General features: G+C 34.0%; 1 protein-coding gene across 1 annotated transcript; it reads right to left on the bottom strand.

Moving 5' to 3' along the window:
- Positions 1-3274: 3274 nt before the first annotated feature.
- Positions 3275-27351, bottom strand: LOC123712768 (fatty acid synthase-like). The gene is made up of 41 exons (XM_045666016.1): positions 27298-27351; positions 24811-24963; positions 24198-24390; positions 23290-23410; positions 22805-23008; positions 22503-22619; positions 21970-22133; positions 21754-21896; positions 20350-20553; positions 19739-19928; positions 18989-19148; positions 18025-18194; positions 17666-17817; positions 17344-17527; positions 17071-17219; positions 16411-16592; positions 15946-16065; positions 15031-15140; positions 14578-14768; positions 14198-14367; positions 13816-14079; positions 13517-13637; positions 13026-13316; positions 12509-12952; positions 12125-12295; positions 11738-11868; positions 11286-11436; positions 10855-11026; positions 10080-10192; positions 7947-8108; positions 7468-7596; positions 7098-7177; positions 6837-6992; positions 6265-6516; positions 5843-5996; positions 5542-5746; positions 5194-5344; positions 4878-5055; positions 4562-4738; positions 4131-4233; positions 3275-4046 (listed from the first exon to the last, which is right to left on the bottom strand). Exons 2-41 carry the CDS (start codon positions 24961-24963, stop codon positions 3463-3465), a joined length of 7266 nt encoding a protein of 2421 aa, XP_045521972.1. The 5' UTR covers positions 27298-27351; the 3' UTR covers positions 3275-3462.

The following is a 27351-nucleotide window of genomic DNA, read 5'->3' on the forward strand; positions in this document are numbered from 1 at the left end:
GAGTTACACAGAAAAAGGTTCAAATTATATGAAATGTATGATAATAACACTGGAGTTTACGGAATGTGTCAGGTATTCAAATAATTTCAAAAAAGATTGCAAAATTGCTGTCACAATATTTAAACTCAAAATTAAAAATAAGCGTGGGTAAAGTGTAAGGTACTTGGAAAAAAATAAACGAAAAATTGGGTAAAACGTCTGACTAACGAACCGATTTTATGTTCAAAGTTAATGGGAAATTAATAAAATCGGACCCCGAAGTAGCTTATACTTTTTAAGAGTTTTTTTTACAAATGTACCACTGAATACGAACCAAGTCTCTAGATTTTTCACCTACTGCTGCCATATCATTACTAGAAAAAAGTGTACCTAAATATAATATTACATTTCATTTTTACATGGATACATGGAGTGTATCAACAATCATTTTAAATTCCGTTATTGATGTAATAAGTTCTGCATTGTCTGTAATTTTTAACAGTTGTATCGATTGTGGTGCCTTTCCGGACCAAATGATATTAAGATTACACCATTGTTCAAGGCAGGTAGTGAGTCTGATCCGTCAAACTGCAGACCTGTTTCCGTGCTCCCCGCGTTAACATAAACTCTTGCATAATATACAGTATGGTTTTACTAAGGGTCCAGAATCGATGCCGATGTGAAGTTGATTTTAAACATATTTATTGCCTGGGAAGAATTATATGATGGAGTCGGCGTCTACCATGACCTGTCTTAAAGGCCTTTGAATGTGTTCAACCTGTTATACTGGTTGGAAAGCTTCAACACTATGGCGTTGATGGCAAAGCTTCCAGCCTTGTGAATTCATATTTAAAGGGAAGGGTCCAAAATATTGCATATGAATGGAGTCACATTTTCGGGCTCACATGAGTCAATCGGCCTCCCCCAAGGCTTAATTCTCGGGCCTTTCTTATTTATGATTTACATAACCGACCTCCCATTATTTGTCAATGACATGGTATTGTTTGCTGGTGACCCTTCACTTCTATTTAAAGTGAGTAGGAAAAACGTATTATTGGACGATGTAAGCACTTCTATCTCTCGTATAGTTAATTGGTTTAATGTTAATAACTTACTGCTTAATGAAAATAAATCAAAATGTATTAGTATGTAATGTACCCTTGACTTGCGTACTAATTGTAAATGTAAATTTAAAACCAAATTAACATCTTTTCTGTTGACGATCATAAGTGTGCTTGGTTACCTATATGAATAAAGTTATTTTAAGTTTGGGTTTGAGTTTGTATAATAAAACAGTGTTTCTTAAAATATTATATATTATAAACGAGGATCCGTGTCTTAAGTTAGCATAATTCACACGTCTCTCAATTCAGAAATTTTGTCAGGTTTAACCTGTAAAAGAAATATCATGAGTATCCCCAGTGCTGTCATCCGCATAGCAATGAATTGCTAAGTCGCAACATATCATTTATATGCAGAAGAAACATGGTCGGGGATAGAAAACAGCTCTTTGCCCCAGCGTTCACGCGTTTAAGATCGGAACATGCTCCGTCGATGACGATCGGCAGAAAGCTGGAGATCCAGTCGCATAATGATTGAATTGAATCGCGTAGTAGGCACAGTACTCCGGACCACACAATGGTCCAACGAAGCCAGAGGAGAGTTGACGGAGACTTAGTAGATACGGAGACTTACTAGACGTACTGGATAACCTCTGTCACAGGTTATTTCACCAGTGGGCGATGGGGTCATCACGTCCCGACGCCGAAAGTAGGTCATGGTACAAAAAAATCCGTTTAAATTTAGGAACCTAAACACTGCAGCATTTCAACTGGATCTGGATCTGGAAGCATGTCAGTTTTGTAATATTTTCGTACAGTAAGTTTCAGATATATCGGCAAATCCAAGATATCGCCGATATATCGGTATCGGATGCATCCCTACTTTCTACCATATATTCCATAGTAATACTCGAGTATTATAGTTATCTAGTTTCTGTAGTTGATTTAAAGGTGCTTTCAAGAAACTTTCATCGAAACACCATACCATAGTATAGAATACAACACAACATACCTAAAACATGCTAAACATACTGATGTAATAAATTAACAGCATTTTTTTATTGGGTAAATAATAAATTAAAATTTCAATTCAGAGTTGTAAGTATAATTAGGAGTAAGAGTAATTAAGTATTGTTATGATACAACATTATATTAAGCCACCAACGAAATTTTTGGTAAAATAAAATTTGTTAAATTTGTGACGTATTTACATCCCTAGATGAATCAACTGATATTGGTCTCGGCTCTCTTTTAACAGGTCGTTCAGCTAGTATCAGCGAGTTATTTAGTTATATAGGTCAAGTTCAAAAAATATTACACGAACATTTAGGCGTCAAGAATCTTTGTACCAGATGGATTACCCATACTTTAACTGACGACCAGAAACACCTTTGCATGGTGTCGCCAAATGTTAGATAAGTTCAACGGCGGTGACTCAAATACAAATTTCATATCGTCACAGCTGATGAAAGCTGGACTTATTGCTACCAACCCGAAACCAGAAGACAATCAGCTTAGTGGGTGTTTCCTTTCGAGGATCGGCCAACTAAGGTAGAGAAAGGGAGAAGTCAAGGAAAAAAGATGATTACCTCATTCTTTGGTCGAAAAGGTCATTTTGCGACAGTTGCTGTAGAAGATGGAAGGACTGTTACTGCAGACTGGTATGTCAATCGCTGTTTGCTTGTTGTCTAGGAAACGATTCGACTGCAGCGCCCTCGAAGCAGGATCCTCTTTCACCACGACAATACTTCAGTGCAATTCGAGGTATTCCCTTTACGAACACTAAAGATGCGGTGAAAACGTACGAAAATGCTATAGAAGAGACCCCTAAGGAAGAAAGGGCCCACTGCTTTTCGCAGTGGCTCCATCGAAGTGTAGAGAGGAACGGAGATTACTTCGAAAACCAATAAAAGTATTGAGCCGGTTTTTCATTTTCTTAACATTTTCAGTGTTATCTAGGTAATAAGTTAATTCTTATTAGTATTTGCCTGCAAATTTGCAGTATAATACAATAATTACATATTTTTAACCACAATTTTACAGTTATGTGTGTCCCGTGACCTTGTAATAGGGCACTAGTATATCTAATATTTTAATTTTATTGTTTCATAGAAAATTAATAACAATTGATTAGTAAAAAATCGTTAGGTCAAAAGTTTGTGGTAAAGCGACTAAATAAAACACAAACACTTTCTGTAACAAAATAGTTTATTTGCCCCCAAATTATACCCAAGATAACCCTAAAAAATAAATAAAAGTTAAACTATACAACTCGATTAACTATAGTCTATGTAATGATGATTTGGTAGGTACTGCAGGTCCTATTTTAGAAAAGATTTAAATTTACAGCTAAACACACTCTCAGATCTATAATTACTATAACTATTCTCTTAAATAAGTCCGTATAACTGGTCTGTGTCTATTAAACTCGAAGAGAGCGTTCTTTTTCTATCATATTTGTGACACTATTGCTTTCTGCCTTCGTGCTTGACGAATCGTTTGTGAACTCAGCATTAATAATGGTAGCACAGTCTTTGTTTTCCAGTATAGTATGATGATTGCCTTCCAATAAGTGTACGGTGACAATACCTTCCGTAAGTTTGTCTAAACCATAGTTCTCTTCAATTGCAAGCAAGGGTGGATTCTTTTTGGGACGAATAAGGGTGATAGGTGTTTTAAGTTTCTTAAAACTTACATTTTTTAAGTTGATAATTATTTTCATTCTATTAAAGCAGGCAACTGAGATGTCGGCAATGAACCTATCGGAGTAATTGGGTTGGACAGGGCATACCTTGATGGCGTACTGGATTCTATCCTCATAAGTGGTAATTTCATTAAGTCTTTCCATGAGATCTGGGATGTTGTTGTTGGGAGCTATCAAGTCAATGACATGACAAATAAGACTGTTCTGAAGCTTAAAGTCATTTTGAATGTCTACTAACATAGTGAGGAACCCGTGTAAGAAATCGGGAGAACCGTCGACGATGAATAACGAACCTTGATAACCTAAAAAAAATGTATTATTAATTATTTTTGGTCATGTCCTGTCCTGACCAGTCCTAAAGATACTGAGACATTCTAAAGCAGTACCTTCATTTTCGAGTCTGGCCGTGAGCTTCAAAGCAAGAGACGAACCAAAACTGTATCCAAGGAGTCTGAATTGTGCTCCTGGGTTGAGTCGAAGTTTCATCGTCTGCAAAAATGAAAAAAGATATAGACAAATAATGAGGTATATACTGTAGAATATATTTTTAAGGTGCTAGTTAAAGTTAATAATCATAACATATTATTGCATACATTTTCAATACATAAATAGTTTTAATGCTTTTGTTATAATTATCTGTGTCTACGTCACATATCTATAACTAACTGGGCTTACATTAACACTTAATTCTATAAAAACAAAATTAAGTTGCGTGTTTTAAATTAATTTATGCATTGCAAAACACGCCTGCAAATATATTTTTTACTTTTATAATATATGAATGACATTAAAGATTATTATCACACAATCAACTTACCTCGTAAAGTTTCTCGACCATAGTGTCGATGTCGTCGTTTCTATTCTCTATGCCGTATTGTAGGGCGCAACACTTGACTTTGAGCCTCTTACAAAGCGGTTTCATTGTGGAGGCCGTTCCTTCAAGACCCGGTAACAGGAACATCACTTTCTCGTCTTTGTTAACGATTACATCAGACTGTTGTAGATAATAAATAATATTAATGAAACGGAATATACAGATTTAGTTAGCTCATTGTTATATAAGATAAACCTTTAAGAATTAAGTTTGAGTCTGATACATTGCTCAAGTATTTCTTATTATAGATTAGATGTACCTCAGTGCCGTCGCTTACTAATGTCGGCATGAACATGAAGGGCGCTATAATATCCTTTTCGTTACCAAAGTTTCTCATCAGAACTTTCAAACCAACTGTAGCATCGGAGATAACCGGTTGAACAGCAACCGTCTGAATTGTCGTAGCTGCTTCTCTTTGTGCTGTTAAATCCACTAATCTGTAGGAATTTAAAGGAATGTAAAGCCATTTTGTCGCTTAACTCTGTAGTTGTCAATACTGCCAGAAAATGTTTATTGAACAAAACAACGATTTAGTAGAAAATGAGAATAGTAAAAATGTTGTTGGTGAGACTTACTTGGCAAATGTCAAAGTTCTAATGTCTTGCGCTGTCAAAAAGACCTCGAATTCTCTTTCTAGTGTCTGTTTGATTTCCACTGCCGTCATACTGTCCATTCCAAGCTCGGCAAGTGATACTTGTTGCGAAACCATCTTAAGATTCTTAATACCTGTTAGGATACAAATAAAAACTTGAAGAAAGGATTGAGCCAAGTAACTACTTTAGTACTTAGAATAAGCAAACAATTAGAATTCAAACTACAATGTCTACCAGAACTACACTCAGTTTTTAGGTATTCATAGCTCAGGTATCGAAAACAATGACAATCAAAAAACAAACAAATAGTTTGTTAAAAAGTTAGGATACCCATAATTTGAGCGACAGCGTCCACAATATTTCCACATCCCGATCCTCTAGTCCTCTTTTCAGCAACTACAATAGATGATACGATTGCAGCGTCCTGTTTCAGGAACTTGTCTAAAGCGAGGAAACAAGAAGAGATCCTTTGCTGGAGGGTTCCGCCGATCTCCAATTGAATGTCGTTGTCTTGCATATCTGCTACTAAACCCACCTGAGGATTGATAATAAAATATGTGAATTTAATTATGTTTTTTCAAACACTGTAGTTTGGTAATTTAGTGTATATGAATGTTTTAATCAAACTCACATCTCCGACAGCTCCCCATTGGACGGCTAGCGCCGGAAGTCCCTCTTTCTTCCTTAGTTCGCAAATCCTCTCCATTACCGAATTAGAGAATCCATAGTTAGTTTGACCAGCATTACCACGGCCGCAGGACACCGATGAGAAAATCACAAAGTCCCTGTTACAAATTTTACGTAAGTAATGTGATTAGTTAATTCAAGTCGTTTGATAGATTTTTTAAGACTTGCAAATATACTAACCATTGTGTGATATAAGTTTATTGTATTGTACTAGTATCGATATAACAAAAAGGTATAAACAGACAACCTGCTATAATTAAAAAAATTACCTAGACCTTATGATAGTCAAATTATTAAAACATTTTTTGCAACAAAAAGTCTAAGGAAACCTTAGAAAACGGCAACCTTAGATAAAGGCAAACTTACTTTAATTTCGGACATAGTATTCTTGAGTATTTATCCAAGTAGATTGTGGCTTGAGCTTTGGGTCCGTACGAGGTCTTAAAAGTCTCCGGGGTTTGGTTTAGGAATATGGAATCTTTTAAAATTACGGCTAAGTTAAATATTGCTTCTACAGGGCCCATCTCTGCTGCCATCTTAAGCATATTCTCGCAACCCTCTTCAGTTGTAATGTCATGGGTCGAAATTTTCACATCAGCTCCATAACTAGCCCATGTCCTGAAAAACACAGATCAATAAAATTTATCTAAACAGTTTTCGGTACGAAATACTTTGTCTTGCGATTGTATCATTGATGTCATTTCATTTTATCGCACCAAGTAATAGCTTGCAATTCATAATTTCAGGTTTAAAGAATAATATAAGTAAAAGACGGCCTTATAAAATAGCAAGAATAAAATACATGTAAGGCTTCTTAACGTCGAAGAAATTTATCAGATTGCCTTAGTATTTGATTCCTAACAATCAAAGGAAGCATATTTGTAAAGCTTTATATGTTATAGACCCACATCATCACCTACCAAAGACAATTTATTTACCTCATTCTGGTGGACTGGTATCCATTAGAGATACCCCTTCTAGAAGTAAGAAGGACTTTTCTCGCTCCTCTGAGGATAAGCCAGTCTGCTAACTCTAGACCGAAACCACCTAGACCTCCCACCACAACGTAACACATGTCGTGCTGACACATGTATCTATTCAAAAAAAATACATGGAGAGGTTCAACAATTCTGTATTAATATAATTAGTTGAATAATATTCAATGTGTTTTCATTAAAATTATTGGCACCGCACTGTACCTTGGCAATACATCTATGGGCATGCTTTTGGGCTTTACTGGGCTGCTTGTACGTTCGTCCTCCCGAATATTTACTATTACCTGCAGAATAAACGAAATATCTATGCGTTATATATTCAAAGTCGTGACAGACGAAAGATAAACGGTTAAACACATGTGTTTTTTAATTATAGGTACCAAAGCGGGAAGCTACCCTTATTATTTTGTTAGATAAAATACTTTGAACATAACATACAAGAATTTAAATATAAATCTATGCGATACCTATATATTTAATCGATTCAGCCACAGTCAGATTCCGTTCGTGTACAAACGTGATAAGTAATATAAAAAATAATTTGAGATTATTGGTATAATCAATTATTTTTTACCTTTCCGATGTGCTTTCCGGCCGCCATGTACCTAAAGGCGGTTTCGACTTCGTTCTTCTGGAACGAACAGTACGTCAGGGGACGGACCGCACCACTTTCAATTCCCGTTACGAGGAGATCTTGTAATGTCTAGATACAGAACATTTTTATTAATAATAAGTACAATTACATCATTATTCAATGTTACTACTGCAAACTGAGGTTGCATACGCGATCTAAAAACTTTTACGAACATATAGATAACCCAGTTGTGTAGTTTGTATACAATTCACATTTTTTAAATTCTTAAACACATTATTTTATTTTTCCGGGATAACGTGTTCTTAAAGACTTGATGAACGAACAAGCATCGCAATTAAGCTTCGTATCAAAAATTACTCTAAGATAACTTACCTTAGACCGTAAAATAAATTTTGTAATTAAGTTTGTTGTCAATATATATTTACATTTTTAGGAGTATGAATTAATAGATCGCAAACCTTTATGAACTCCTTGCTCTGGTCAAAGATGTAGTTCAACATGATGCCGTGGAAGGAGGTTTCTTTTTGGAAGAAGTCCATACCGATGAGAGTGTTGTTACTGATGTCGTAAACGCCAATCTCTATGAAGCGACCTCGGAAGCCGAGACAACGGATTGATGCCTGAAAAAAATTAAAAATGTCATATGCTTAGTAAAGCATAAGCGTATCAATTGCATTCATTAAATACAGTTATATCTGAAAAACAACTACATAAAGATTCTGTGTCGAGGCAAGACCAGTTGATTCAAAAATAATATTTTAAAAAGTTATTGAACAAAAAAACACTAATTACAAAATATTAAATTATTTTATGTTAATATCAAAGCCTCAGCCTCAGTTATTGTTGAGAAATTCACGGGAAAAGTTCAAAACTGATATAAAACGGACCCTAATTATATATTATTTAGACAATGTGAAATCATGAATAGAGAAACATTAATTTACTTATAAATCAACACTGATTTATAAGTAAATTAATGTCTAATATTACATTCTTATGATCATTTGGTTCGTATGGCTGGGTGCACTCGGCGGATCCCTGGAGGTAAGTGCTATTACCGGTGAAACAATAGTTTTGGTTACAGAATACTATACTACTACTACTATACTACCAACTTGCTTTTAAAACATTAATGAGATCGTTTTAATTGTATTACGCGCAATTAAGGTATAGATTATATATATATATATAATTATGGTATCCGTTACGTAGACAGTATGTAACATACATATTTTTGCAACTTTATTCGAATCAAAATAGTAAAAACCAAATAATTTATTGACGATTTTAACAAATGTTTCCTTAAACACCTTTTTCACATCTAAATATTAGCTTGGTGAAAAAGTCTTTTCGCATTATAGTATGTTTGAACTTGTAATAAAATTTGTTGGCTATACTATTTGTATCTGGCTGGTTTTCGTATTATTAAAAGATTAAATTTTGAAGAAGATAATTCCAAATTCAAATTAGGAAAATGTGTGATTTTTATTCATTTTTCGTACTGTCAAGATGAGTGAATCTTATGAAGAAATCCGATACATTTTACAATTTTACTACAAAAAAGTGTAACGCAAGCCGCGAAAAAAATTTGCGATGTTTATGGACCTAGTGCAGTGTCTGTGTGAGTAGCAAATATTTGGTTTAAGTTTTTTCAATCCGGAAATTTTGATGTCAAAGATGCACGTCGCTCTGGTCGCCCTATTACGGATAAAATGGATGCCATTTTTGAAAAAGTGGAGCAAGATGGGCATATCAGCAATTACGACGTAGCTGAAGAACTGGGAATTGACCATAAAACAGTATTGGCGCATTTGAAAAAAACTGGGTACACAAAAAAGCTCGATATTTGGCTACCTTTGGGTACATGAGCTTACTGAAAGAAACCTGAACCGTGTACTGTTGTGATTCTTTATTACGACGTAATGAAACCGAATCATTTTTGAAGAAGCTGATAACTGGTGATGTCAAATGGATCACGTACGACAAGAACATGCGAAAAAAGTAGTGGTTAAAGGCAGGTCAGGCATCACAGACTGTGGCGAAACCCGGATTAACTCGCAACAAGGAGATGCTGTGTGTGTGGTGGGATTGGAAGGGCATTATTCATTATGAGCCGTTACCAACAGGAAGGACCATCGATTCTGAACTCTACTGCGAACAACTGATGAGATTAAAAAAAGAAGTTGAGAGAAAACGACCGGAATTAACATAAGGAGTGTGGTTTTTCATCGCTAGACCTCACACATCTTTAGCCACTCGGCAAAACTAAGAGAGCTTTGCTGGGAGGTGCTAATGCATCCGCCGTGTATAGTCCTGACCTTGCACCTTCTGATTTCCACCTGTTTCGGTCTCTTCAGAATTCTTTAGGCAGTGTCAGGTTAACATCACGAGAGGACTGCCAAAACCAATTGTCGCGGTATTTTGATCAGAAGCCCCAAAATTTATATAGCAATGGGATCATGTCCCTACCTGCAAGATAGCAAAAAGTTATCGAACAAAATGTATTAAAAAATGTTGTGAATTTTCTTAAAAATGCGAAGAAACTTTTTCCCCTACTTATTATGATCTATAAAATGTAGGTTAGGAAATACCTGAAGTTTTTCATCAGACAATGAGTTAAGAACCATGTCAACTCCCGTGCCTTTGGTCTGGAGTTGCACCATGTCTTCAAATGAGCTGTCACGGGAGTTCCCGATATGGCTGTCTGTAAAATTTAGACTTTTATATTCGAAGCAGAAGTTAAATTGTTTGTGTGTAAATAAATAACGTGTGTAATTTAAAATCCCTTATAGATAAAGTATTAATTATTATTAAGTCGTAGATTAAAAACTTCTACATAATGTTTTCCAGCATATGAGTAAGTGTTATATTCGGAGATAGTAGGAAAATCATTAAATCACGAATCAAGGTTGAGATTTGTACACTTAACCACTGTGCTAAAACTGCTATGAATATTTGCTGTTTGTATACAATTATCACCTCTATTTCGTTTACATATTGTATTATTCTTTTAACGGGATATATATTAATAAAAAAAATAAAAATTAGGCTACCGTCAAGATAATCTATAAATATATTTAAAAAAATTAAAAATGTCAGGAATGAAATTTCATTTCATCATATGTTGAATTATATCATCATATTTTCAACGAATTTATAATAATTTTTACAAGATTAAAGAAGATAATGTATTTTAATGTTGTTTTTTTTAATGTGACAGAGTGGCACAGTGCAGACAGAACTGGCGGCATTTGTCAAAAAGGGGCACACAGATACCAAGCAATAAATGATGCTACATATAAATGTAGTTAAATGTACTAAGTATCTGAAATATAAGGCTTTATTATTATATCTGAAACACGATACCTTTTATTTGCGGGAAAAGTTTCTTGATGAAATCCCTCTTTTCGGGCGTGCCGACGGTAGTGAACACCTCACAGCCATAGTGCAATGCCACGTTGATTGCTGCTTGACCCACACCTCCAGAACCCGCGTGAATCAGAACCTTCTCCCCCGGTTTTAATTGACCAACCATTACCTACGGGACACAGTTGTTAGTTGAATATTTTATTTGTGGTTTCTTTTATATATAAAAATAAATCACGTATTAAAATTATTAATGTACATATAATTTTCGATGTATACACCTTTTCTTTTTAATTTTAAATAACCGAACAAAATTATGGAATAATTTGACTACACCTTTATACAAAAATGATAAAAATATTCCAAGTTTAGCGGCACTAATTAGACAATAAGAACCAAATTTAATTATAGAGAGTTTAAAAAAGATTTACCATAGAATAATAAACGGTGCCGTAGGCAACGGGTACAGTACAAGCCTCCTCGAATGTCCACTCGTCTGGGATGGCCCACGTGAGACTTCTGTTTCCTTCCACCATATTCGCCATACCACTGTTACGGACCATGGCCATAACACGGGATCCACTATTAAGCATATTGGTATGGTTATAGCATCATTTGTTTTTCATATTAATTTATTTTTAATTATAATTACTAAATGTCTATGATGAAAAGCGTGAAATAAAGGTTGCAGGTGCTTACAACATTTTGTAAAAAACATTGGTGATTAAAAAGAGTGACGCAGTGTTTATTGCCAGTTCTTGTCATTGGTTCTATTAGGTTACCCACATTAATAAATGGTATTTCAAGCAAGCGTCGGTAATTATGAAAATAAAATCAAGTATAACAACAAAATGATAGTGGTACAACAAATAAATTAACTGACTTAGATAATCTGCCGACAATTTCAAAACCTTGCACGCACTCCTGTGCAAGACGTCCCTGAGCTACGGCATCTACTGTGACTCGACCCATAGCCGTCATAACGTCACGGAAGTTCAGTGCTGAGGTATAAACCTGTGAAATATTTATATATTTCAACTTATTTCGTTATTGAGATAGGTCTCTAATATGTTCTAATGTAAATGTGTTAATGCGTAAAAAATCTTAAGTGCTATTTTATTCATAACATTTAAAGTTTTATTTTATGAAGATGTAAATGATATACGTTTGCTTGATGGATTGTATTTAATTTAAGAAGACATACTAATAATTTAATAACAATATACAACTGAAGTCAATAGAAAAGAAGAGACAAAGAAGTAATACATACATGAATAAGAATGCTGTCTGGGTTTGTAAAAGTTTGGTTTTCCCTTATAGGTCCTTCGAGCCATTTTAGAGAAGACAGATCTCCGATTGTAACTGTGTTGACGCAGCCGTGGTTTGCACGAATGTTTTCAAGATCTCCAAGTAATAAATGACGGTAGGTGCCCCAATGTCCCTAAAACATTAAAGTTCAACAATTTATTCAACATAAATTGTGTACAATTTGCGAACTACATACAACTAGGGCAATACTAAAAAGGCAAAAATAAATAAATATATATATATATATAAATATAAGCAAGTAAGTCTCGCTGGGAAGGTTTATATAAATATAATTTATATTAATATACTTACCTTCCCAAATTTTAATTAAAGCGTAAAAACTTACATCTTGATAAACATTCAGAGCCAAGTCTTTATCTAACTGCTCTTCATAGAATTCCAAATCAGGATTAAACGGTGGAGCAGAAGGATCAGCAATTAGCAGACCATATACAACCTCACCACCCGGCTCCCTTCTTAAACAATTCACAAGCCCCAAAAGTCCATTGACTGGCTCATCTTGGTTATAAATGACAATTTTCTGGCCCATGTTCAATTCCTCTTTAACTTGTTCAATCCACCCGTATGATTGATCGGATGTTTTAACATGAATGAATTTTGCAGGTTTGGCACCAACACGTTTTCTAAATAGGACCAAGTATTCAACGCCAGTATCTTGAATAGTAACGATATCGTATTTATCGGCGTGGTCTTTAGGGTTTGGACGTTCCTTTTCACGACTCAATATGAAACATTTGTCTCGAAGTGTAGATACAGCTTGTTCTAGAATCTAGACACATAAATAATGTATTGACTTATTAAATCTTTAAAAAAAATAAAATTCAGAGACATCAATGACTTACCTCCGGCCTATTCAAGAGATTAGCACCAATAAACAGAATAGTGTTAGTTTCTCCCGATAGCTTTTTGTTTTCAACGGTTATATGTGATGGCATTTCAATAGTTTCTTCAGATATAAGTAAGAATTCCGGTTGTACAAGAGGCAAATCTTCAAGGATTATGCTGACTTTTTCCAGGATAGGTTCGTATGCATTTATTTTGTACTCCTCATCAACCAATTCAATACTTTTAACTTTATATGTTTGGATGTTTTCTAAAATGAGTTGGATATCTGCTCTAAGAATATCTTCAAGCTGTGAATTAAAAAGTATAAATACAATGATTTATGATATAAATACATTATACATTACTTTTTTATAATGACTTTTATGTGTCTGAATAAAATAATAATAATTATTATTAAAATATATTACGAAGCTCATAGGTTTTCTTCAATTTGTTAAGAACATTTTGTTTTTTTTATAAGTTGTCTTTTTATTATTCCAATGCTTACCGTCATCTTAGTTTTTACGAAGTTAGGTACAAATTCGTTCTTCTCCAGAACTGGTATACCAAGAGGATTTTTCTTAGAGATAGGAGAAGCGTGGAGGCCACGTATTTCAACACCACCGCCCCTGAATATGGTTGATTTAGTTATTAATACTAGATCGTTTTATGTTATACATGTAGATCAAAAAGACTTTAATGTGAAAGTGCAAAATCCAATAATGCTTTGCCATTTAGAATGAATATAGCCGTTTCTTGGGCATAAAAGTGATGAATATTTTTTAAGCAAGTTGTGGTATTTATTACCTAACAACATCTACATCTGGGTACACCCTTATTTCAAACGATTGGCGATCTGATATTTGATTCATTTTGGCGACCGCGTCGTAATGCATAGTGGTATCTATACTCAGTTTCTCAATTCTTGTAGGTACAAATAGACCACGGGTGTCGTTGCCGATGATCTTAAGCTGCAACATGCAGTCCATGAACGTGACCCAATTATTGACCCAAGCCACACGGCCACGAGTACCTTCATTGTTACAACCGATGACGCCACGGAATAAGCCACTGTAAAGTTATAACTGATTAATAAATATAATTTAAAATATGAATCCACTAGATACTAATAAATAAGACGGTATTTTTTGTTGATTACTGTGCATTTAAAACATAGTGTGTTTGTTACCTATATTGGTAGCCTCTGAGTCTTAATTCTTTGTAGAAGTCCTTCGTAAGCAAGTGTTTAACATTAGGTCCTGTTATTTCAGGAGCAGGTTTAAGTACGAGGTAATCCTGTGCTACGTTATTTTTGGCGTAAATACGACCGGATACAATGGACGCGCAGCTTTCCACGATCTATAAAATGTGTGTATATATATTTAAATCTAAAGAAACAGACAAGTTTCAGAAACATGGACTGTGTTTAGCAACGTTGAACTGAAAATTATACTGTCGGATATCATTATCTGCCTTACTGGTTTGGGGGATTTCTTGGGGGGATACTCTGGGTTTGAACTAATTTGGACATTGTATATACGTATGCTAATATTTCTATTGTTTACTTACTTCAAAGTTACCACTGCCCTCTTGAATCATAACAATGAACTCCAGATTACCCTCTTTAGGTATAGGCGTAGCGCGTTGGAATCGTACATTTTCGAAGACCACAGATATTTCCGTGTTCAGCTCGCCCATCATCATAGCAAGCGTCTCCCATACCATAACCAGGTAACCAGTCGCGGGAAACAGATTACGACCTGGAAAAGAACATAATATCAAACATGTAATTAAAACAAATAATGAAAGTGGTCAAGTGGACTGCATATATTCGGTTAAGAAAAAAAACTATTAATTATGTATTTACCGAAAAATATGATCGACTGTCGAAAGCTGTACAGACACCGTAAACTGTTGATGCCGGCATCAAAAACATTGTGGCAATAACAACAAAACATTCCGGTTTATAAAATTTGGAAATTAAATTAACTTCAGGAACACCATACATAAAACTATTCTTACCATCAACAACATGTCCATTCATGTATTCAAAATTTTCATAGTCTAACGCGACACTGACTGCTCGTTCTCCACACTTCATTTTCTCTTTAGCCCGGAATGTAGTTGCATACCTTAAAATTAATTTTATTACAATTTAATGTCAATTGTTCTCGATTAAATATTCTAAGCTCGGTGACTTTATGAAGTCACAACAAAGAGTAAAAAATATTATATACAATTAAAAGAAAAAGTCCAAAACGAAATCACTCTTTGCGATTTGTATATTATGGAATATAAGATACAGGTATCACTTATTCCACCTCATTAAATTTCTCTCAGTATTCAGCCCTACGCATCGGACATAAAAATAGAGAGTGTAAGGCCGAGAGAATAAGCGGGCGTAAAAAACACTCGGATTTTTTTAAAATATCAAATCATTATACAAAATGATTATGGATAAACATAGATAGTGGGAGATGCGGTCCGCTCTTTATTTGTATTAAATTACAAAACTGAACGGAAACCTCGCAGTACAGTTTCTGGCACCTGTTTATAAGCATGACGTGTGAGCCAGCCATTGTTTTACTCAACCATATTTGAGGGAATTAAACGACCCGTCGCAAAACTGGAAACTACTGGAGCATCCTAAGCAACTACTATACTGGAGCATCTTGTGCAAGTGATTAACAGAAGAACCATCAGCTTGTTTAAAATGAAGTAATAAGTATAGTATCCAAAAGTATAACTTTTGTGAGTTATTTAAAAACATTCTTACTCCTTGCAATCTCTAATTTTACCGAATTAATAGGTAATCTTTAATTAGGTAGTTATAAGTATTTTGTTAATACAATTTTATAGCATGGCTTTTGATAGTTATACTATGACATTACAATTATTTAGTACGTCTGAATGTATGTAGGAAGTGCAAAATCTCACCAGTCTTCACTGTGTTCCCATTCGACGAGATGTGAGATCATTGGTGTACCAAGTGAAACTGGGAATTGTATGTGTGGGTAGATATTCGCCAGTTTTGGATTTAAACCAACTTGGAAAAGTCTGGAAAGGAATTTATTGACTTTAAAAAATATATAGACAATTTAGATTTATATAGCAAGAGCATATATTATGAGCATTTAAATTATTTAAACTTTTCAATTGATTTATTATTTTCAGTATTTATGTAAATCGTCCTTTTTTTAAACTCTGTCTAAATTCTTGTCTTATATATTATTTCACAAAGAATCGCAATCATGAGATATAACTCTACTTTAAACAGTTTATATATAACACAGAAATGTGTATAACTTCTATATTCTATTCGTTGGTCTGTCCCCTTTGAAGGTCAAATAATATAATGTATACCATATACTATAATATTATATGCAGAATTCAGATACTAACTGGCCTAAAGCATTGAGTATAACAGGGATATTGTCCTCGTTCTCCTGTGCTAGTGATACATTGATGACACCCTTTGGGAGTGATTGCCGCAATATGGTCTGGACTATGCCATGGGGCGCTATTTCTATAGTTACAGCATTTTGGTGGATGTGACGAGATGTCTCTTCGAAGAGAACTGGGCTCTACAAAAAAGTTGTAAAATAATACTTTCAATAAAGCTTCGTGAGAAAATGAAATGTTTAAGGAATTAGAAAAATCAATTTAAATTGAATCTAAGACATAGGTAATCTCAAGGTAACTCGATGTAGGAACATGGAAGTAAGTTGTGCTATTGCTAGTTCTTGTTTTTGTAAAATCAAATGACAATGTATATTATATTATAGTTTGGAGATATTTTATTTTGGACGAAGTTTAATTGAAATTATAATTTTTTAACAGTGTTAGGTAGAAGTAACTGTAAGCAAACAGGTTTTTCTCTATTTCTAAATTGATTATAAATACATATATAAAAAATTCTAAATATAATATACAAAAAAATGTACGTATGTTACAAAAAGAAATGTAAATACAACTAGATTATTAATTCCACTATAGTTATGGATGAAAAACATGATGTGTCTATGGATTTATGCGAGGATGTTGGTTAAGAAAACAACTCACAATTATGTTGTTGGTATGGTATTCGGCAGAGGACAGTAGAGTCTTGGCGTTCTTGCATGAAGACTGAGGAACAGATGTTGAAACCCACTTCTCTGAGCGTGCTTTCGGGTTCGGAATAACTTCTTTCAGGTACTTCAGAATGTGTACACCTAATAAGGTAAAATTTTAAAGCCGCTATTTTTATTCCACTGAATAATACCGAGTACATAACAGATATTAACTAGTTTAATATACATTCTATATTAACTGATTTCCAGGTAAATTTAAACTTACCAGCCTCGGCGACGTATTTCGAGTGGTAAGCAACGTTAGAGCAAGGTACTTCCTTAACAAAGACTCCCTTTTGCCCCAACTTTGTGATGATGGTCTTAATGATCTCAGCAGGACCTGAGATGGTACAGAAGTCAGGGCTATTATGGCAGGCCACTTCAATTTCAGGCGAGCAAAGGGATTTGATCTGTGGAAGATTTAAAAAAAGTAAAAATCGAAATAAACCTCTTTTTTCCTGCGATACCACTTCTGTAGTACAATTTTACCTGGTTTGCTATAAAGAAGTTCAATAATATGTGTGAAGTCTCAAAATATTTTTTTTTACCTGGTTATATCCTAAGCCAACAGTAGCCATCGCACCCTTGATGGTGGGAGTTTCAATGAATGCAAGACCACGGCTGTATGCTGATAAAATCGTCTGTTCTGCTGTGAGGCAGCCGTCTGCATACGCGCAACCTAATTCTCCTACACTGTGACCTACACAGAATGGATTTCATTATTTTGTTTCAATCTCTAAAGACAAATTAAATATTAATAAGCAGAATAGTTGCTATCAATATTTAAAGGATCAACCAGATCTCAAATCTGGTAAGTCACAAGTGTTAAAAATCACCGAGAAATCTATTTTTATTGTACTTTAGACATTTTATTTTTAAAGGTCGCACGAAATAGTAGAATATTTACCAATAATATAGTCTGGTTCAATGCCAACAGCCTTCAAGATATCGGTGAGACCAATTTGTACAGCAGCAATCCCGATGAAGGAGTTGAGGATGTTGTCGTAAATCTTGGGGTTAGTTTCCGTGATGATCTTTGTTAGGTTAATGCCTTTAAGTTCCAAGACTTTATGACACCTGAAGTCAATAACATAATATTTATAATAACGGCTCAAATATAACAGTTTCCTCCAACTTCGATATTGTTCCCTTTGGAGTAGAGACTCTTGGGCCGTAGGGTTGAGTGCATAGGCGCTAATTAAAGAGTTAAGTTGGCGCCTGGTCGATAGTACCCGTGACCTCAGAGCTGGTGCTTTCCTCGCTCAACGAATAAGTATTGCAATACCGCGAGAAAAATAATATATATATATATATATATATATATTAATTTTTAATTATTTTTATTATTACTTTGTTGGTTAAGAAAATTGAAAATAATGTTAATTTGATTATTATGTATAGTTACATGAATAAATAATCATTTAAGTTGATTCAATATTCATGACCGAAAATCAAATTTCAAAAAAAAATATGATGTAAAAAATTCCTACCGAATAACGTAACCAAGCTTCTTTCGTAGATATAGTACCTGGCAGTAAACTAAACATACCTATAATAACTGTTTATTATGTCACTTGTTCTATTATACGTTCGCAATATATCAGTCAGTTCCATATAAAAGCAAGATAATCGTTTCATACTCTATCCATTTAACGAACTACTAAAAGTCTAACCCAGTCTTACTAAATGCGTTTCTTGATGCCTGCGACTACCTTGCAGCATACATTACATCCAATTATACTACTCTCAATATCCGTAGCGCCCATGTCAAAAGCGTGGGATCGCGCGGTATAAAACTAACGATTGAGATCGGATTCATTGTCGGTATCGCTATTGGAAATTGCAGAGATTAAAGGCTTCTTCGAACTTACTTTAGAAGAGCAGCCGCAAAGACCGGTATTCTCATTAGCTCTGTAGCCATACCGGCCCATTGTGAGCCCATACCACTATACACGAACCAAACAGGACGACGAACGCCCGAGAAGTATTGAATATTACGGGCCAGAGATACTGCTTTGGTTGGTGTTGATCCTAAAAAATATAAAAATTAGTTCGCATTCAGAACACAAACGTATACCCCATTGATTAAAATACTCTTGAAGAATTTTAGTTACATTAGTTTAAGTAAAATATTATTATATATTTTTAAGATTAGTGATTCAATAGTTTTCGTACTATATACTGGCGTTATAAAGATATATAAAAAAAACAAAAAATCAGTGCTGCTCGGTGGATTTCTGTATCTGTTTCACGATCATTTGTCAGTAGACAAGTATGTGATCAACCTCCTGTGCCTGACACACACGCCGTCGACTTTTTGGGTCTAAGGCAAGCAGTTTTCCTAAAACGTTCGAGCGAATGTTAAATGTGACACATAGACACATTTAACATTCGCCGGGGACCGAACCTACGACCTCAAGGATGAGAGTCGTACGCTGAAGGCACTAGGCCAAAACTGCTCTCTCTCATATAAAAATAGTATTACTATTACTCTTGATTTTTTATAGTAGCCCTTGTAATAAAATTATGCTATTACCTAATCCTAATTAATTTTAGTCTCTTCATAAACATACCTCCAAATTAAGCAAGTAATAAAATTATTTATGCCTTATTTAATTTACCTAGCAACGAGTATCCTCTGACAATATGGCCTTTAATTTCTTCTTCGTGAATGGAATGATAGAGTCTCACTAATTCGGCATCTAACGTTCTAGACTCTAGGTCATCAAAGATTCTGGCCACTGCTGATTCTGTACGTCCAGATATGCAAACCAGACGTGGCAGGTCATCCGAGGGTATTCCATTATTGACCTTATGAAATTATATGAACATCAAATATCATTAATAAAAATATACTTGTGACTGTACTGAATATATGCTGATTGCTGATTTTAATTATACCCGTTCTTTTAATAAAACAACGTACTATTCGTTCCTTTTTCTCGAGTATGAGCCAATGCAGCTAAATTGCTGCGATACTAATTATATTTTTGAATTAACTGCACAAGTATATATGTAGAATAAATAACTTATAAACATGGTCTAAACCCGAAGCTGATTAGTGTGTATAGGCCATGGTTATTGCGTTCTTTAATATATCTTTATACCTACTTACTAACTAGTTCTTTAGAAACCAGTGCTAAGAAAGGAATGACGTTATAGAACACTTTTGATAGAGTTTTTATTATTAAGAGTTACGCAATAGGCCTATAATTTTATAATTTTCACATACCTTAGTCGGGGAAACGTTTTGCAACAATATATGGGCATTAGCTCCTCCAAAACCGAATGAGTTAATTCCAGCCATTCCTTTGTTCCATGGAGTCTTTTCTGTAATAACTTGAAGCCGGCCTTCCTCAAGAGCTTTGACACCTTTGCGAAATGTTTTGAAGTGCAAGTTTGGTGGAATGTAACCTGTGGTGTAAGCGATGCATAGCTGGAAATAAAAAATAATTTTTTTTGAACAACATTCTAGGGTAAAGCGCTTAATTTCTTTAATTCCTATTATCCAGAATTCTTTAATAGGAGAAAAAAAATATATCTTTGTTTATCGCTTTGACTAGTTAACGTTTGTTGGGTGGGTTTAGGTAGCGATTGTTCGGTAATTCGTTACGAGAAACAATAGCTTTAGTGAGATATATTTCCATTATTTCTAGATGTTATGTAGACGTATGTGGATGTTTCGCATGATTGCCTTATGGGGCTTCTAAACGGGCCATGTTTTGCTGCAATTGATGGCTGCACTAGAGCCATCACAAAAATATTTTAATGCAGCTGAAGGCCGAGCAATCTATGGCTGGGCAATGTGTTGCAATATGTCTGCTATTGTATAGCTGATGATGCAGACTCCTATACGGGCTACACAAACCGCCAACAATGGCTGACGAAATCACACTTGTTGCAGCAGCTTATATTATTTTAAAAAAGAAACAGAAAAAGAAGAGATTGTGGATTTGACCTTACTTAAACAGGCGTGAAACTGTAGACAATTTGAGTCTAGAAATAAGCCTTGATAATAAATTATTCAAAAACTTTACTAGACTTTACTAGGCTAGATTAAACAACTAAAAAATAAATAAATGAAGCTGTTGCAAAACACACAATATAGCAACAGGCATACTTACATACACAAGCATACACTACACTCATAGCAAACTTCATGTCGAGTAAAAAAGGATACACTGTGCCATAACAAAGAGAGTGACTGAAACAACAATAGAAATGGCTGTGCAATATTGCAGTTGAATTCTATAGCCTAGCGATCGTCCGGCAACATCGGCCATAAATAGCCATACAAAACATGTTTGGCCGGGACATTACTGCAACATTGCATAGTGTGGCTGCTATTGTTTGCAATGTTGCCGGGCCACTGTTTTGCAGCCATTAATTGCATCAATACGTGGCACGTTTAGGAGCCCCATTAGAGTTGAAGGAAGATTTGATTGATTCATAATCAAGAATAGTATAGTATTAATAAGTGGTGCTAGTTAATTACTAAACTAGGGAACCCTAAAACTAGGGAACTGGCAGTAAATGTAAAATTTGAACCAATAATTTATTTTACTTAAGTCCATAAAGGGGCATTAAGTTAGATACCTATATGATAAAATCATTTAGTTTTATTAGGTTTGATTACCTTAGCCACAGAGCAAAGACCGGAGGCAGGTTCACTGTGACCTAAGTTAGACTTGATGGAACCAATTTTGAGTGGTTCTGATCGGCCCGTACAAAACACTTCATCGATGGCAACCAGCTCTTCTGGGTCTCCTACTTTTGTGCCTATGAATACATATAATATGAATATAAGAAAGAAATCGTTATCGAAATAAAATATATAAAAAAAATTACTGACCAGTGCCGTGAGCCTCGACGTACTCGAGGGTGTTTGGTATGATGGAACATTCTTCGTAAAACTCATAGAAGAGTTGTTTCTGAATATTACCTGCTGGGTATGTAATGCCCTGCTCTTTGTAGCCGTCACAGTTTGTCTTTGCGTGAAGCACTTGGGCATATACTCTATAATTAAAATGTATTAGTAAATAATAATAATAAATATTGTAATAATTGTAGTTTTATTGAACTTCTGCTATTTCTTATTTGAATAAACTTATGTATACGTTATAAAATGAAATGAAAAATAAATTCTTAATGTATACGTTATAAAATGTTAAAAACAAAAAATATAATATTCTAGTTTTAATAAGTATTTAAATAAAAAATGTATGTTTGAGAAACTTAACATTGGGACCATTTAGTTAAATATCGATTATAATTTTCATAAATTACCTTAAATTATAATCTACATGATATCTGTAAAGTAACTTCTTTTTGTCTTAAACGCGATACTGGCATACGAAATTTAATAATACACAAACTTAAACGAACCTTCTGGAGTCCTTCGCCTTCTGCAGCAAGCAAACAACGATGGCTTCAGACCGAGCGTAACCATTAGCACTATCGTCAAAAGTCTTGCAACTTCCATCAGCCGATAACACTCCCAGCCTATAAAGTAGAACGTGTAATATATTATTAATTTTACATAATATTTTACAACAGGAATAATATTAATTATTACTTGAATATATAAAGGATAAGCGTAATGAATTGTATTTATTAACGCAAATGAATTGAGAACTGAATATATGGAAAATAACGAAACATAATTTATAAATATTTTGAAATCTCACCTAGAGAATTGCAAGGACACATAGGGATGGAGACAGAGATTGGATCCTCCGACGATAGCGGCATCACAGTGTCCGTCACGAATGGCTCTGAATGCATGTTCCATTGCGTATAGGGAACTTGAACAGGCCGAGTCTACAGTGTAAGAGGGACCTGTCACGCCCAACCAGTAGGAGATACGATTGGCTAACATAGAACGGGAACATCTGATGAAAAGAGTAATTTGGTTTTAAATGTTTTTTAAGAAACGGTAAGTCCGAGAAGGGAATACATTTCGCTGAATCTTTGTTTTTTTATACTGTGTTTGCTATTTTAACAAGAGATTACTTCGAAATTTTTAAAATCACCGTATTCCAACTTGTTATGTACTTTTTGTTACTATACATATTATATAGACTAATACTTTGAATAAACCATATCTAATTAAATATATTATATATTATTAGAAATCCACATAAAATAGTGCTAAATCAATCTAATTACATACCCAGTTACACCAAATCCATTGACTTGCATTTTATCGTAAAACCATGTTTTCTCCGATTCAGAGAAACAGGCTCCAATAAAAACTCCAGTTCTTGAATTACGCAGTTCATTTGGGTTAACGCCTAGGAATGTATAAATAAGCTTTAAATATTTATTTTTTCTTTTGTAACACAACATCAAACAATTACATATTCGATAAACTGTACCTATAACCGTTAAATTACGTTATTTTTTTCATTATCATTATAACCGATATAAATGCAAGTACATACCTAATGTTATAAAGTAACTTAGGCGTATAATTAAGCAAGAATAGATTTAAAACAAACAAAAGATATTACGTCAAACTAACATTAGCATTTTTACATTCTATCAAGGCCGGAAATTTCTATTCCACACACTGCACAGTACATACACATGCACTGTGCATAAGATTTGAACGAAAAAAAAACTGAACAAAATCTCATTGCACGATATTATTATGGTTTGTGTTTTTGTAGTTTTTTTGTTATTGTTGTATGTATTAACACTGTGTTTGTACCTTATCGCGCTGGTCGTGTCTCCGGTCACGGTACCGCTTTTCATATTTTATTCGAAGATTTTTATTATAAAAACAAATTGACTATTTTTGATTTACATAATTTTTTTGGGTATAAAACGGGAATTTGTTTCATATGTTTTTTAAGCAGTTGTGTGGTTAGCGAATATTAAAAGACACAGAATTCTAGTGAAGTATTAGTCGTCGGTTTATTTATTTTATGTGTATTATTTGGTTTTTCATACTATGTTGATAATTTTGAATTTATTCTGATAATTAACATTCGTATGTATAAAAATTCAAATAATAACATCTTTGCCACTATGTTATTTTGTAATGTATTACAAAATTACGACAAAAATATAGCTCACCAGCGTCAATTATAGCCTCATATGCTTTTTCCAGAAGTATTCTGCACATAGGATCCATGGTGTGGGCCTGTTTAAAGTGAACGCCAAAGAAGGATGCGTCAAATTTGTTGAGATTGTTGATTTTTCCTGTTCGCTGCGGGATTTCGGGGTGTCTGAGTTTCCACCGACGGGCGTCATTGGAGATCAAGTCAATCTTGGAAATAAAAATCAATATAAAATTATGTTATGAAAAAATAAGAATACATTGTAAACTTTATATAACGACACTGAAGTGACTGTGCATATAATGGCGTCATAGAGAGTTGTCGTTAGATGGAGAGAAGAAAAACTTATATAAAATCCATGACTCCTACTTATTAGTAATGGTCAACAACAGTCTACACGTACAAGTAATCACAGTTTGTAAACAAAAGTACGACTTTCTTAGAAATTGTGTATGCATGATGCTGACAGTCGAGTTTATTGAGGGCTAGGATAAGAAAGTGACAAAAGAACATACAAACCTGCACAGTTTTTAATAAGTTTTGATGAGAGTGTGCCGATGGACGTTACATGGAGTTTTTACACTGTATTTGTATTTCAAACTTAAATTTTATATTTGGCGTCTTATTACCTTATTGAAGAGGTTCTCCTGCAGGTGCAGAACAGAGTCAGAGTCGGGGAAATAACCAGAAATACCGGAGATCAAAACCTCATCTCCAGGTGGCGGGTGAGACAGCCGATGTCCTGACGTCAAACGGTCTTCCGATGGTGGAATTGACGCCATCTAGATACCAGTAATAAATATTATCTAATGTAATTTTTATACGAATTAACTTTTTTATTATAATGTTTAATTTCATGTCATATGGAACCAGGTGTAATGGTTGCAGTTTCTTACATCTTATGTAACGAAATAGTTAACGATTTAAATGAATGGCGGAGAGTATCTTACCAGTATTCCACCCTTGGTAACTGGTAGTTAAAAGTAATTTAGTTACCGTAAGTTACCTATAATAATTAATATTGACCGAGACATTATAAATATCATACATTTGATATCCATATTACATAGACATTATATTATGTATGCCCGCAGTATTCGCCAATGCGGGAGCATTCGAGAGACGAGTCCTGCGGGTTAAGAACTTAAAACTAAGAGGAAACGATTGCCATTGTTTATTATTGGTCAACACTCAATAGCATCTATTCTCCATCAAGCACTCTAACATTCTTTATGGGTCAGAAAAGCGAGCGAAACGAGCAAACGTGTTACTTTAAATGAAGTGGTAAGGGTGTACTAGCAGGTTCCGTGTGACACCTTTGTGGGAATAATATGTTCTTTTCTTGAGTTGTATCAGTTTGTAATTACCTCTACTAGCAGGTAATTCCACAAACAGTTCGTACGCGGTAGAAAGTGCCTTATAAATGATTATAATTTATTATATCCATACAAGCATCGGCTTCAGTAATATTTTATTTTATACTAATATTGTGCAAGCCCTTCGAGTACCGAAATGACGAGTTGAAACTCTGAGCTTTTAAAAGGGGACTATATATAGATAAAGGGATAAAGCCATCAATTTCTTCTATCTTTCCCTAAATACATTAAAGTCAAATTAGTATCAATAAGCTAGAGGCAGGTTATATTAAAATATTTTTAGTTATAAAGTACAGTATACAGTTTCTACAACTTAAATTCGTATCTTTTGATCTTTCTACAATTACGAAAGTTCGGTCGAACTATTAACAAAAAGACCCGTTTATTGACGATCTACACCATTTAGCAGACGTTACTTCCGTCCACTATCGGATGTTTCGTAGCCAGGACTTTTTACGTAAGTTTAGTAACTTCGACTTCGACAGCGTAAAAAATGAACAATAGTAATCGGTTTAAAAATTATTTTTTTATGAAATTTGCAAAAATTAATTGATTTATAATGAATTTACTACATTTTCATACTGTTTAGAATATATTTTGTTGGTGGATTATTCCAGGCATATAAGTTAAATTATATTTTTTTATAAATATAAAATATAAATGTTAGAATTTTTAAAATCTTTTTTCCTGTTAAAAATAGTACATATTATACGACTAATTTTATTTATGACTGTGAAACGAGATAGTTAAACCTATAATCGAGATCTTTGTGAATAGTTTTAGTTGTTTTTCGTTTAATAACAAAGAAAAGCTACATATTTCTGTACCTTTTTTAACAACAAATAAAAGAAATATTTCAATGCAAAATTTAAACCAATTCGTCATTTTTTATTTAGCATAACAGTTTATTAGCATTTCATCAGTTTAGTTTGGAAATTAATAAAGTTTGAACAAAACACAGTAGCCGTAACAAAAACTAGGGATACTTTTGAAAGTGCAATATAAATCTATGAAACCTCTACAATGAATTGGCGACACTCCAAGGCTGTGTTAACTGCTTTATTCACGGTAAAAAGTAGTCACGGCAAATGGACTGAATATCGACAGTAAAATTAGCCTTAAAATCGGTTTCTGATTCAAAACTTTGTTTTATAAGAGGTCAATAGAAACCCAAAATAATATATAAAAGAAGTGGCTCACGGATCCTACGACTGCACACCTCCTAAGGCTTAGCTGATTGCCTCAGATTTCTGTATTTGTTTCGTGACAAATTATTTAACAGTTAACTTTAGTTATAATTAAAGTTTTATTACAAAAAAATCTAATAAATCTCTTTATTAATTGTATATCAACCGACGCTGAACTAGAAACATTTACGATATTGTAGTTAAAACAAAATTGTCGTATGGCACCGTTTTTATTTATTATTTTTTATTTATTAACACTTCGTTACATCACAATATTAAAAAATGAGCATAATTATATCAAAAGGACTGGCTGGCGGCCTTATCGCTTTCGAGCGATCTCTTCCAGGCAACCACTTTTAAGGCAAATAAATACATTATTAATAAGGATATAATAAATTATTGTTTAATCGTAATATATATGTATTAAGAGCATTTTTTGTAGTTTACCTTAATATAATATAATTAATGATGTTTACTTCGCGCGATTTTTCGAACACTTAAATCTCAAGCGCACACTAAAGTAAATTTTTAAATAAAAATCGAATAAAGTTACCTTAATTTTTCAGTTATGAGGAATGTGAATATCGGTCGGACACCACTTACTTTC

The sequence above is a fragment of the Pieris brassicae genome, chromosome 8, assembly GCF_905147105.1.
Source record: "Pieris brassicae chromosome 8, ilPieBrab1.1, whole genome shotgun sequence".
Classification (NCBI taxonomy): Eukaryota; Metazoa; Arthropoda; class Insecta; order Lepidoptera; family Pieridae; genus Pieris; species Pieris brassicae.

Coding starts and splice junctions, on each gene's coding strand:
- LOC123712768 (XM_045666016.1), bottom strand. CDS start 24,963: ATGGCGTCAATTCCACCATCGGAAGACCGTTTGACGTCAGGACATCGG. Junction 17,528..17,665: donor TTGGCTTAGGATATAACCAG/GTAAAAAAAAAT, acceptor AATCTTCCACAG/ATCAAATCCCTTTGCTCGCC. Junction 12,953..13,025: donor ATCTCTTGAATAGGCCGGAG/GTAAGTCATTGA, acceptor TTATGTGTCTAG/ATTCTAGAACAAGCTGTATC.